General features: G+C 38.9%; 1 protein-coding gene across 11 annotated transcripts in view; it reads left to right on the forward strand.

The window, feature by feature from the left end:
- Window positions 1-14815, forward strand: part of LOC120563726 (membrane-associated guanylate kinase, WW and PDZ domain-containing protein 2-like) — a 94436-nt gene that overhangs the window by 12055 nt on the left and 67566 nt on the right. For 6 of the 11 annotated variants that reach the window (XM_039808087.1, XM_039808088.1, XM_039808089.1 and 3 more), the window contains exon 1: window positions 14295-14775. The exons of 3 other annotated variants lie outside the window; for them this stretch is intronic. In XM_039808087.1, coding sequence (XP_039664021.1) covers window positions 14310-14775 — 466 coding nt within the window. In that variant the 5' untranslated portion in view covers window positions 14295-14309. Of the gene's footprint in view, window positions 1-8444; window positions 8509-14294; window positions 14776-14815 lie in introns of those variants that run through there. 2 more of the 11 variants (XM_039808096.1, XM_039808095.1) reach the window with 2 other exon arrangements.

A 14815-nucleotide genomic window follows, 5' to 3' on the forward strand; every position in this document is an offset into this window, starting at 1 on the left:
AACACACCGCTGTTGGTTTTAACCCCTCAGGTTATTGACCGCTGTACCCCTAAACCAATGAGTTTCTTATTACTCTCTGTTGCCTCTAAGGCTCCTTCATATATCTCTATATTGTCTCCCCATTATTGTTACTTATTTCTATAGAACAGATGATAAAGTGTTTATGCCCATACATGCCTTTTTTCCTTCCTCCAGAGTTGTATTCCTTGACTCTTTCTCCATCCTCTCTTCGCTTCTTCTGCAGCTCTCAGTCAGCCTGTTGCTTTAATTCTCATTAAGATGCATCCTGCTTGTTGTGTGAGGAGCACAGCTTGAACTGGAGAGTGCAATCAAGAGTGACAAACATCTCCATATATCCCGTTAAAACAGGAAACACCACATACACAAAAACACGTTCCTCCTCGTCCATCAGTATTTATCTCATCAGCATAGATGTGCAAGGTGATGGGAGATGAGGAATTATTTGCTCTCTGTGGGAGGAGGACGGTACAAGGAATATTAGGGTTGGCAATTCATATAACCTCCCTCTTTTAATTTTTAAGTCTCATTTGTAGTGTGGGCTTGTGTCTCCTTAAAGTGACTGAGAGGTTACAAATGTGGGTCTGGCCTTGATCACGGTTTTTGTAGAGAAAGACATGAAGGTACATCGTCATTAAGACTAGTCTGAGGATAGGGGGATCAATATTAAGACCTTTAGGAGAGAGGCTCTGTCATTTACTATTAATAATGGGGCCTGCCGCCTGCTGTAATAATGTCATTAGCAGTACTGGAAACAGATACTTCATCTCCAGCTAAATGGCCTTCACAGAACACCCACATGCAGAAAACTATCAGTTCTTCACACACTTTCCCTCTCTCTCTCTCTCTCTCTCTCTTTTTTTTTTTTTTTTTTTCTCCTCTCTTTTTTTTTTTTTTCACACACACACACACACACACACACATAATATCTCTATCTCTCTCTCTTTCTCACGCACACACAGAGGCCTTCTGAGGCCAGATCCTGTGCTTAATTGGGAGTAAAACAAGCAAAAATGGACTGGTCAGATGCGAGTAACCTTAACGGGACCACTGGAGAGGTGGACAAGGAGACAAAGAGAGAAATATTGGGCAACCAAAATGTCCAATGGGACAAAAGAGGGACAGAGAGGAGAAATAAGTGGGTGGAGGGAAATGAAGGGGGAAATTAGAAAAACAAGTTCTTTAGAGAAGAATACGGAACACATTCAGGGGTGAAGAAATCAATTCAAGATAAGATGAGATAAGACATAACTTTGATCCAGAAGGATTTTTCTGTGTTCAAGGTGCTCAATTATATGCATAAAGGTATATACTAAAATAATATACAATGAAAAAAGACACAAAAGAAAAAGAATGAATGGAAGTGCAAAATGCAAAGCATGGTCCTGGTAAGTGGTCCAAATTACAAGCAATAAAACTGTAACGTAGTGGTTCCCATTTAAAAAAAGAAAAGTAGGAGTGTGTATTTCAATAATATTTGTAAATACATGGCTGGTTTCATGCCATTAGGTGTAGGCCTGAAGTTTGTATTCTTAAGATTATTTAGTTTAATGGCTTTTAGTATTTTGTTTTCCCCTTATTTTGAAAGGTAGATGTGACAAACGTATCAAAAGGTCACGCAGACTGTGGTAAAATCATATGGGTAAAATACAGTAATTCTTCAAATTTTCTACCTTTCATTCCAAAAGTTAAAAATAACTTTGATACACGGCTCATAAGAGATTTATCACTTAAAGTTCGGGTACTTTTGTCCAAAACTGAAGGATTATCCAGATTGGTTTATCTGGCCTTAGTCTTAGATGTTCCAAAACATTTTATCAAGAAAATAGATTCTATATTATTCGATTTCATATGAAAAATTAAGCCTCACTATTTAAATAAAAATACTTCATGTAATCAATACAATCAAGGAGGTATGAATCTTCTTGATCTCCATACATCTAATATCATTTTCAAGGTGAACTGGATTAAACATTGAATAAAAAATAAAGATAAACTGTGGAATTTCATACCAAACTTTATTTTTCAAAAAGTTTGGGGTATTGAATTCTTACTAAAGTTACTAAATTTATTAAATTTTGATGTCGATAATCTTCCTCTTCAGTTATCTAACTGTCATAGGTAGGTTCTTTTATGGTGGCTTCTTATTTATAAACACACCCCATAAACATTTGATATGGAATAATAAAAATGTAAAGTATAAGAACAAGTCAATATTTGATGTATGTATGAAGTTACTGTATTTATTGTGTTATTGTATCTTTACTACTACTAATAATAAAGTTTTTCGAAAAGAAAAAAAATACAGTGCTCGGAAACTGCAGTATTTAACTGCAGTCAAGCCAGCCTCCACTTCAAAATGAGCGGTCAAACTAGCCACCCCTATATTTCGCGGTGCGCGTATACACTTGCTATTACGGTGAGACCGTCAAAACTAAAAACAGGGAATTTTCCGACGAAGGCAATTTCCCATTCATTTATTCTGTCTGCCTGCCTGTCTGTCTGTCTGTCTGTCTGTCAGAAAGAGAGAAAGAAAGATTTTAGCACACCTCACAACCTGTCATTGCATGATATGCTGAATTCCAAAATAAGAGCCCCCCCAAAACTCATATATACGCTGTTTTGTCTACACATTCAGAAAATTATAAAAATAAAAGTCCTAGCTTCCACAGACCAATTTCACCTCAGATGGAGAGGACACCTTCTCAAGGTGTCAACTACAATGTTTCAGGACATTCTGATGTTGTTTTCCAAAATAAGAGCCCCCAAAACTCATATATTAGCTGTTTTGTCCATACATTCAGAAAATCATAAAAATAAAAGTCCTAGCTTCCACAGACCAATTTCACATCAGATGGAGAGGACACCTTCTCAAGGTGTGATCTACAATGTTTCAGGACATTCTGATGTTGTTTTCCAAAATAAGAGCCCCCCAAAACTCATATATTAGCTGTTTTGTCCATACATTCAGAAAATTATAAAAATAAAAGTCCTAGCTTCCACAGACCAATTTCACCTCAGATGGAGAGGACACCTTCTCAAGGTGTGATCTACAATGTTTCAGGACATTCTGGTGTTGCTTTCCAAAATAAGAGCCCCCCAAAGCTCATATATATGCTGTTTTGTCTACACATTCAGAAAATTATAAAAATAAAAGTCCTAGCTTCCACAGACCAATTTCACCTCAGATGGAGAGGACACCTTCTCAAGGTGTGATCTACAATGTTTCAGGACATTCTGGTGTTGCTTTCCAAAAAAAAAGAAGCCCCCCAAAACTCATATATATGCTGTTTTGTCCATACATTCAGAAAATTATAAAAATAAAAGTCCTAGCTTCCACAGACCAATTTCACATCAGATGGAGAGGACACCTTCTTAAGGTGTGATCTACAATGTTTCAGAACATTCTGATTTACAGTTTCAAAATAAAAGCCTGTCAAAGTCAAATATGAGACAAATTAGATATGATTTTGGATTCACTTCAAAAGGAAAACGCCCTGTTACCACAGACTAATTCCACTTGAGGGTTGTAGTACCGCCCCTTGGTGTGACCCATTAAGTATCAAGACATTCTGATGTACAGTTTCAAAAAACGCGCCTCAAAGTCTGAAATATGAGACAAATTAGATATGATTTTGGATTCAATTTAAAAGGAAGCCCTGTTACCAAGAATAATTCCACTTGAGGGTTATAGTACACGACCCCCATAGTGTGACCCCGTAAGTATCAAGACATTCTGATGTATAGTTTCAAAATAAAAGCCTGTCAAAGTCTCAAATAGAACATATGACTTTGGATTCAATTTAAAAGGAAGCCCGTTATCACAGACTATTTCCACTTGAGGGTTATAGTACCCCTTTGGTGTGACCCATTAAGTATCAAGACATTCTGATGTGTAGTTTCAAAATAAAAGCCTGTCAAAATGTCAAATATGAGACTAATTGCATGATGTTGGATTTACTTTAAAAGGAAACGCCCTGTTATCAAAGAATAATTCCACTTGAGGGTTATAGTACACGACCCCATAGTGTGACCCAGTAAGTATCAAGACATTCTGAAAGCTGGAAAGCATGAAGACATGCTGGAAAGCATCTTCTGTTGGGGTTAGATTTGCTGCTGACGAATCTCTGGTAGATGCTAATCTGTACCTCAGCACATCCAGGTTGGATGTCCATCCAACTTTTTCTTTTGGCCATACAGAAGGAGGGAATACCTTCTTGCCACAGGCAAAGCCTCTTCCAGGCTACCAGAGAGTCCACATTTAGTAATTGCCTGTAACTTACAAAGATGGGTTTTGGGTTTTGGGGGGGCCGGGGCCCCCCCCCCCCTCTCCAAACCCCCTTGGTGGTTCCCCCCCCCGGGGGGGGGCCTGCCCCAAAACCAACCCCCCCCCCCCCCCCCTCCGAACCCCCACAAACAACAAACCCTTCCCCCGCCCCCCCCCCAGCATAAACACCAGGATACAAACATCCCTTTGCGAATATATAGTACAGCAAAACTATTACATCTGTATCCTCACATTCAACAATTAGACAAGAATGTGACTGTGGCAAGGTGTATTGCATGTACAGTGCCTTGCAAAAGTATTCACCCCCCTTGGCTTTTTACCTATTTTGTTACATTAGAGGCTTTAGTTCAATGTTGTTTTTTTTATCTGAATGTTATGTGATGAATCAAAACACAATAGTCTAAGTTGGTGAAGTGAAATGAGAAAAATATACATAAAATTATTTTTTAGAAATAAAAAACAGAAAAAGTCAATGTGCATAACTATTCACCCCCCTAAAGTCAATACTTTGTAGAGCCACCTTTTGCGGGAATCACAGCTCTAAGTCGCTTTGGATAAGTCTCTATGAGCTTGCCACATCTACATCATCCCATTCCTCCTTGCAAAACTGCTCCAGCTCCTTGAAGTTGGATGGTTTGCGCTTGTGAACAGCAATCTTTAAGTCTGATTACAGATTTTCTATTGGATTGAGGTGTGTTTGGGGTCATTGTCCTGCTGGAAGGTGAACCTCCGTCCTAGCCTCAAATCACGCACAGTGTTACAGGTTTTGCTCAAGAATATCCCTGTATGTAGCTTTGTCAGCACCTACATCGCCAGTACTGGGCCAACAAGTGCTGAGAGCCTTGTACCAAACAGCAGTGTGGCGTCACAGCCACCTGGTCAAACCTCTTCTCTGGAACCCAGTTGCAGGGATGGAGGCTCAAAGAAGTGGGTGCATTGAACCTGTGATGTTACAGAAGACACCAGCACCTAAAGAAGTTAGAGACATCACCCACTACTATACTGTAAAGACGGAAACCGCAACGCATGCTACCAAATGCCAGTGTCTTTCAGTGGGCTTGACCTGCACAGAGTCTTGCTCTTGCCCTTTCCCAGGCAATCCAAATATGACCCACTTTGTCACTGATGACAATGTGGATGAGTGACAGTGGTGTGTTGCAGTGGTAACATCATGGGGAGCTGACCTCCCAAAGTGGCCACTGGAGATGGCCTAACCCCCGAATGACTACCAAAAGCAGTTCATGTTCCAAAATGTTGCTGCTAGAAAGAGCTTGAGATTCAGTGATGAGGGGGGTCATTCCCCCTCACAGTGTTTATTTTGTTAGATTGCCATTTGTTTGTTTAAGACAGTCATTTAATTTGTATTGTGTTAAATTATAGTTTTATTAAAAGGCTCATTAAGGTCAAACTGCAATCCTGAATCCATGGTCTCCTGTTTGTGCAATGGTAAGGTGTTATCTTTCGATTTCAATCTTTGTTTCCATATGGACTATATAGTACAAGGTGCCATATGATACCACTGATAATGAGGCTTTGGACTTGAGACTAAATTATGTCAGTGTTCCATCTTCTTTCATTTTAGACACATCATACATTGAGTGAAAGAACACCCTGATTTGTCATGCTATATTTACACATTTGGTATTGCTGGATTAAGCACAACCCCACTTTTCCAACAAGAAATCATATGTGTTTCTATTATAATCCCTGGCAAAGTAACCACAAAGTAAATGAAAACATTCTGCATAGATATTAATTTTTTGCATGTTCGCCTATTTTAGGTATGTCTTTATTTATTCCATACATCATGATATTCATATCCAGTCTTTTCTAGTAGGTAAAGCAACTTCCTGACTACAAACATGCTAAGTTTCAAAGCTCTCAGAGCTTGTGTGATTGATCTGCATTAGTTTAGATGCCTTAACTCCCATGGACAGGCTATATTTTAGTCCTTCTTTGGTTTTGGGTTGTGTAACAATATCTGTTAATTTAACAATATTAGCAGTAAAATATCTTTAGCCAAGAATCAATTTCATATATGGGAGACCCTAGGGATGAGGAAAAACAATGTTGGGTTTAGTTCTACCTCCAGTAGGGGTATCTCAAAAACTAAAGCCCTTTTTGACCATTTGTCACCAGCCTAAATATGCCTCATATTTGAGACTTTGACAGGCTTTTATTTTGAAACTGTACATCAGAATGTCTTGATACTTAATGAGTCACACCACGGGGTCGTGTAATATAACCCTGAAGTGGATTTATTGTTTGATAACAGGGTGTTTACTTTTAAATTGAATCCAAAATCATATCTAATTTGTCTCATATTCAAGACTTTGACAGGCTTTTATTTTGAAACTGTACATCAGAATGTCCTGAAACATTGTAGATCACACCTTGAGAAGGTGTCCTCTCCATCTGAGGTGAAATTGGTCAGTGGAAGCTAGGACTTTTATTTTTATGATTTTCTGAATGTATGGACAAAACAGCTAATATATGAGTTTTTGGGGGCTCTTATTTTGGAAAACAACATCAGAATGTCCTGAAACATTGTAGATCACACATTGAGAAGGAGTCCTCTCCATCTGAGGTGAAATGGTAGCTGTGGAAGCTAGGACTTTTATTTTTATAACTTTCTGAATGTGTAGACAAAACAGCGTTATATATGAGTTTTGGGGGGCTCTTATTTTGGAAAACAACATCAGAATGTCCTGAAACATTGTAGATCACACATTGAGAAGGAGTCCTCTCCATCTGAGGTGAAATTGGTCTGTGGAAGCTAGGACTTTTATTTTCATGATTTTCTTAATGTGTAGACAAAACAGCTAATATTTGAGCTTTGGGGGGCTCTTATTTTGGAAAAAACAACATCAGAATGTCCTGAAACATTGTAGATCACACATTGAGAAGGAGTCCTCTCCATCTGAGGTGAAATTGGTCTGTGGAAGCTAGGACTTTTATTTTCATGATTTTCTTAATGTGTAGACAAAACAGCTAATATTTGAGCTTTGGGGGCCTCTTATTTTGGGAAACAACATCAGAATGTCTTGAAACATTGTAGATCACACCTTGAGAAGGTGTCCTCTCCATCTGATGTGAAAGTGGTCTGTGGAAGCTAGGACTTTTATTTTTATGATTTTCTGAATGTATGGAAAAAACAGCTAATATATGAGTTTTTGGGGCTCTTATTTTGGAAAACAACATCAGAATGTCCTGAAACATTGTAGATCACACATTGAGAAGGAGTCCTCTCCATCTGAGGTGAAATTGGTCTGTGGAAGCTAGGACTTTTATTTTTATAACTATCTGAATGTGTAGACAAAACAGCGTATATATGAGCTTTGGGGGGCTCTTATTTTGGAAAACAACATCAGAATGTCCTGAAACATTGTAGATCACACATTGAGAAGGAGTCCTCTCCATCTGAGGTGAAATTGGTCTGTGGAAGCTAGGACTTTAATTTTTATAACTATCTGAATGTGTAGACAAAACAGCGCGTATATATGGGGCTTTGGGGGGCTCTTATTTTGGAAAACAACATCAGAATGTCCTGAAACATTGTAGATCACACATTGAGAAGGAGTCCTCTCCATCTGAGGTGAAATTGGTCTGTGGAAGCTAGGACTTTAATTTTTATAACTTTCTGAATGTGTAGACAAAACAGCGTTATATATATTTTTGGGGGGCTCTTATTTTGGAAAACAACATCAGAATGTCCTGAAACATTGTAGATCACACATTGAGAAGGAGTCCTCTCCAGCTGAGGTGAAATTGGTCTGTGGAAGCTAGGACTTTTATTTTCATGATTTTCTTAATGTGTAGACAAAACAGCTAATATTTGAGTTTTGGGGGGGCTCTTATTTTGGAATTCAGCATATCATGCAGTTGTCACAGAGGTTGTGAGGTGTGCTAAAATCTTTCTTTCCTTCTTTCTTTCTGACAGACAGACAGACAGGCAGGCAGATAGACAGACAGGCAGACAGAATAAATGAATGGGAAATTGCCTTCGTCAGAAAATTCCCTCTTTTTAGTTTCACCGTAATAGCAAGTGTATACGCGCACCGCGAAATATAGGGGTGGCTAGTTTGACCGCTCATTTTGAAGTGGAGGCTGGCTTGACCGCAGTAGCATTTAGCAATGGGATAGTTAAACCGTCTCTGGGATGGGGTAGTTTGAGTTAAGCTCCAGTCGAAAGTGGCAACAAGGTAGGCTACGTTTAATTAATGTATGTGTTTGTAAGTGTTTTGAGTTTATTTTTCTATGATAAGTTAGCTAAGGTTGTGTTGCTGCAAGTAATGTAACGGTTAACTTTAAACTTTTCTTTTGTTTAAGCTAGTTAGCCATGCAAGTTACTTCTTACATTGTTTGAAGTGCACGACGGACACACACACACACACACACACACACACACACACACACACACACACACACACACACACACACACACACACACACACACACACACTCTCTCTCTCTCTGTCTCTCTCTCTCTCTCTTTCCATATTAGGTTAATATTACAATGTTGTTTCGCTTAAATAAAACTTGCTAACCTACATCTTGATAGCCTTGCTATCTGACCACTCGTATTTCTTTATGGTTTTCATATGAATCCAATTTCTTTTTTTACACCAACATTTTGACTTGTAACAGGAAAATAACAGGTGCAACTAATACCACTGGTGATGGCTCCAATATTATTGCAATGCAGTGTAGCAATTAGTAATGTCATTAGTTACACCTGTGTTTTGACGTTATTAAGTCAAATTGTCTGCTATGAAAAAGGTCCATTCAATTTTAGTTTGCCCCCCCAGGTCAAATGCAAGAAAACATAAGAATATGAAAAGAAAACATGGATTGAGATTGAGGTATATGATGATGAATGCATGATCATTGTATGTCAAAGTAGGGCTGGGCGATATGGAAAAAATCAAATATCACCATATTTTTGACCAAATACCTCGATATCGATACCGCAACGATATTGTAGTGTTGACTATTGGTGCTTTCAGAAAATATTCACACAATGAGATTTTTGATAAATAATCATCTATAATGTGGATATAATGACTAAGTGGGTAAAGGCAAATAATAGAACAGTTACAACAGTCTGGTAAGTTCAGAAAATGACATTTACTATAATTCAGCCTTTAAAACCAGGAAAAGACAACACTTATGCCATATCACGATATTAAGATATCCAAAATCTAAGACGACATCTAGTCTCATGATACCAATATAATATCGATATATTGCCCAGCTCTATGTCAGAGTCCAGCTGTGTGTTCAGTGGTTGACCCTGGTGGCAATTGCTGAAGATGCTTGTATGCATTGTATTGTCAATCTGTGATGTCCAGTAGCTTGAGTAGAATTTGGATGAGAAAGCAGGCAAAGATTAGCCTGGGAAAACCCTCACGAACTTTACAACTGAGAAGGGTCTGGTGTCAACCAGGCTAGGCAAAGATATAATCCTCTTTTTACTTTGACTGTGTGCGTGCCTGTGTATTCCAGAGGTGATATGCCGACTCCTGCCCTGCAGTTTTGTACTCCTCTGTAGCCTGTGTGGCCTCTTGTGGGAGTGCAGGCAAGCTATCGATCACCAAGTCTGTCTCAGAGTTTTGTTCTCCATGACAACCACTCGGGTACAGCACCACTTCACTTATTCTCAGCTCTCCCCAGACGCCCCCGTCCATCAGTTTAAATCTGAGCCTTTAAGCGGCCAGACAACCCCGCAGTTTACTCAGAATTGTAGGGTGTGTATGTTTTTGTCCTTTGGATTTGATCAGGTGTTTGTTTATGCCTTTCCGAATCAAACAAAATGGCTCCTGCTGGTTTCTACATCTCTCTGCTCCTCCCCCAAGCCTTATGTTGGTGTACATACAAACAATGCAACACATTCACTCCTGCCTGGTTAAAAGAGTAGTGCACAACAGTATGTTATGCGTCTGCGAGCCTAAATTAAATAATTTTTGTGATTTGGGCTTTTCAGTTAGGCTATATCTGGCCAGTGTTGAGTTAGCTGTTTGTATTGCAGTGAAGCTTAAAGCTTCTGTACTAGAACTTATTTAATCAATCAGTTTATTGTATGGGACATTTTTCACAGTCATTGATCCGGCTAGCCAAAGTTTCTTCTATTATTCAATGTTTTTAGCTTCTCAAATATGAGGAAGTTTTGCTTTTCTGTGTTGTAAACTGAATAACTTTGGGTTTGGGACTTTTGTTCAGACAAAACAAGACACCAGAAGACATAACTTGGACTGTGGAAAAAAAAATTTTCTGACATTTTATTGACTTCATGTTTATTCAATTAATCGAAAGAATAATTGTCTGATTAAATAATAATGAAAGTAATTATTATCTGAATCTCCAAAAACTTCAACTTTATTATCTCAAAGGAAATTTGCTTTGCAGCTGTGCATCAAACTCAGGTTACAGAAATGCATCAATTACACCAAGCAACAAAAAACCCAATATATTATAAACGAGCAATAATAAGTGTGAAAAACACCAGATCAAACCAAACATCAAACACGTCCCTCTCAGATAAAAGCGAGGCCAAATATAAATCTACTTTATAGTCAGTGCAGATAAAAGCTGTGTATGTCAAAGTAGAACAATTAAACATGCATAACTATGTCTAATGTAACAAAATAAACAGGCATAAAGTAGGAAAAGACAAAATGATGCCAGTATGGTGTTATAATCGCAGAACAGCAGAGAACGGATGGCAGATGAGACTGATGAACCTTGTGCTTCTGTTTTGATAAAATAATACCTGCGTGTTTGCCTGCTTGTTAGATCCGGTTTTGAGGAACACAGAATATCAAGATAAGTGACAGGCGTTGGAGTGTGATTTTGACCTGCTGAGGGCATTGAGGGCAGGATTATCATTTACATATCTACCTCCAGGAGGAAAGTTGTATTATTAATATCAGGCCTGCTATGTTGCATCTTTAACAGGGTTGTACTGTAACAAAGTACAAATACTTCGTTACTGTACTTAAGTAGACTTTTCGTTTATTCTACTTTGTTATTTATATTTCTAGAGACTTTTACTTTTACTCCACTACATTTCCTAAATAAAATGTAGGCTATACCTTTACTTCACTACATTTCTCATAAGCATCTGCGTTACTCATTACTACAAAATAGATTTGTTCGAAAGTTTGGTGAATGGGGTGGTGATAAAGATAACGTTAAACATCTATGGCGGTATTTGCAAGAAATGTTTTCGTATGTTTGAGTGAAAGATTCTTCCTTATAAAAAAAAAATGAAAATTCAGTTTCTGTTTTTCTCTTTGCTGATGTCAGCTCTCTCAAAGATATGCCGTGTTTGGTCCTTTCACTTGGGAGCCACAATAAAGTTCATATTAAAACATATTTTTTACTTTTACTTCTAATAATTAAGTACATTTCATATCAGAAAATGACTTTTGATACTTACGTACAGTAAATATCAGATACTTTAAGACTTTTACTAAAGTAATATACTAAAAGGAGACTAACTTCTACCAAAGTCATTTTCTGATAAGATACTTTTAATCAAGTATTGATTTCAAGTACTTTATACTTTAATGTTCTTGCAGTTAGTTTCGTCCATATGAAAGTCTTCTCAAAGATGGAAAGATAATTATAATAATAATAATAATACATTTTATTTATATAGCGCTTTACATGGTACTCAAAGACATTTTAAATTAAAACCAGCATAAAACAAGCATATTAAAAGCAATTAAAAACAATAAAAACCAGGTGAGAAATGTTAGACTATGATTGTGGCGGTGGAGCGGGTCTGCGAGGTAGGAAGGAAACTGGTAATGGAGGGCTTTGTGGGTGAGGAGGAGGACTTTAAACTGGATGCGTTGGGGATGAACAACAACAACCTGCAAACAACCTGCAAAGGTATTATTGGTTTAAAGGAAAGAATGAAGAGGAAAATCTTTGCATTAGTTTGAATTTGGTCTAAAGTTTAGGGTTAGATATTTCAGATTTGTTTAAGGTTCTGTTAAGTTTGCAACGTATGTGTATGTTTGCAGTTCAGAGGAATTTTGATTAGAGGATGTCCGCAGCTAAGCTCTTGTGATTTTGTTTTATTACACAAGTGTCAATTTTGTGAGTGCACATTTAAATATTATTCATACAACATCACTTGCTAAACATTTACAATCAATGACATCATCAATAAGTTAAAAGACATTGTTTCTGTTAACAAGCGTAATTCAACCGCAACCTCTTTTCTGAAGTGTTGTGAACAGCAGAAGAAGCCTGAGGGTTCCTGATTTTGTTGTTCTGGCATTTACACCACTGCATTGTGATGCATATCACGTAAACTACAATGTCCATTAATCAAGTCCATCTAGGGACCACTGTTTCATGTCACCCCTGTCTCTCTCCCCCCACATTTCCTGTCTGCCTCTTAACTACTCTTTTCTATTGAGGGCAAAAATGCCCCCCAAAAATGATTTTAGTATGTTGGCATTTTAAAGTACACATTGTTTTTTTCCACGTGAATCACTAAAATCACAGTTATAGCAGATTTCTAGGATGAAATGACTTACTTTGAAACACAGAACCAGTGTTGCTCATTAGTATGATGGTGTGTTAGGTAAAATAATAAATTAATCTGCTTATTTGTTGTTGCTAAGGCAACAAACAAAGGCATTAGATTAGTAATTGTATGCCACCAACCATCCATACATTACACTCTGTAAAACTGATTTCATGTTGATTCCCAGGCGTTCTTTAGTAAAATGAAAGCTGTTCCTGGTTAAACATACCCACTGCAGTCAAAGCCATTTATTGCCCAAATGGTTACACAGTTGTTTGAATTGTATAGACTCCTCTTTCTCCACATTTGGACCCAAGCCGCATGCTAAACACTCACACATTTAACTTACCAAGCAGTAACAGAGCAGACACATACAGGACTCTAATTTAACACACAAGCCCATAGAGACCCACTGTACCGTTGCATCGTGTGTTGATTGATAAGGTGGAGGCTGCTGTAGTGGAGGGAGTGCCAGCAGCTCCACCAGTAATAGCTGTTTGTGTTTAACAGCTGCTGCAGGGAGGAATGTGGAGCTGACAGCTTGAATGGGACACCATGTTGAAGTGTTTTTTTTCTTTTTTTCTTTTTTTTGGATCAGCTGACTGTCAATTGATGGAGCAGGAGACTATGTGACCTGCATGGTCTAATGTAATGCTTCACTGAGCAGAAGCTTCACTGATTGCTGTCTGCCTTGATGAGTTTGTGATTAATCGTGGCTGTCATCCTCTTCCCTTTTAATGTGCTACAATCTTTGGACATCAATAAAATTGTCTTCCCCAGAAATCTTCCTGCTTTGTTGAAGCAGCCAGCCACAAAACAAGTTGACTGTGATGTTTACAGCATCAAGATTAACGCTGCGGTTGCTAAATTTGCTTATTTTGCTTATTTTCTACCATTAAAGCCTCTTTAAATACCCATTCTCCTCCACACTCAGCTGTGCCCTGAGCTGCGTACTGGTATCATGAGCTTGTTTCTGTGTTGATGTTTGTTTATTCCTTGTATTAAGACCAAAACTTGCTCAAGACGGCGCTCAAGGCATCTTCACTGGCGCCTGCAAATGTGAGCTCATCAACCCTCCATGTGCGCATGAGTGTGTGTAACCTCAGCGTGACATATGCTGCTGCCGCTGCGTTTCCCAGTATTTCTTTCTAGTCAGTGACGTTTACACAAGGTCAAACAGGGAGAGCATCTGGTGGGCGAGATGCTGCAGAGTATTTGAGGAATGTCTGGGAACATCTGGGTACACACACACACACACACACACACACACACACACACACACACACACACACACACACACACACACACACACACACACACACACACACACACAAACACTCAGAAATAGACACACATCTACAAATGCTTCCACACATACACATTTATTTTGTACTCTACTTAATGTCTCTCTCTCTCTCTCTCTTTCATTCTCTTGCACACACACAACCATTGACCATACAAATGCACAAACACTCCAGTGCAGTAACCGCAGCAGCAGATAGGGGTTGCTGCAGGACTGTGGAAGCTCTCTGGCCAATCCGCTGGCAGGTCGTTTGGAGCCCGGCTTCCCACTGGCACATCTCCTACTCCTCTCTTTTCTCCCGACAGTCGTCGTCTCTCTCCATTTTTCCGCGTCTCTCTGCATCTCCCTTCCCCCTCATCCTCGTCGTCTTCTCTGGGATTAAAAATTGGCTGCAGCCAGGTGCTGTGTGTGTGTGTGTGTGTGTGTGTGTGTGTGTGGTGGAGCAGCGGTGGAGAAGCAGAGACAGGAGGGAGGACAGCGAGGTTTCACAAGGCGGCAGAGGATGTGCGGTGGTTGGTTGCGAGGCTAGAGGACGCCTGGGAGGACAGGCTGTCTGTGGATGTATACCTGTGGAGAAAGGACTGCTTTTATCAACATCTGGTCGAGCTGCTGATGAGGTGTCTGGTCTGCACTGCCTTTCTCTTCACTCTGTCTGTCTGTCTCT

The sequence above is a fragment of the Perca fluviatilis genome, chromosome 8, assembly GCF_010015445.1.
Source record: "Perca fluviatilis chromosome 8, GENO_Pfluv_1.0, whole genome shotgun sequence".
Classification (NCBI taxonomy): Eukaryota; Metazoa; Chordata; class Actinopteri; order Perciformes; family Percidae; genus Perca; species Perca fluviatilis.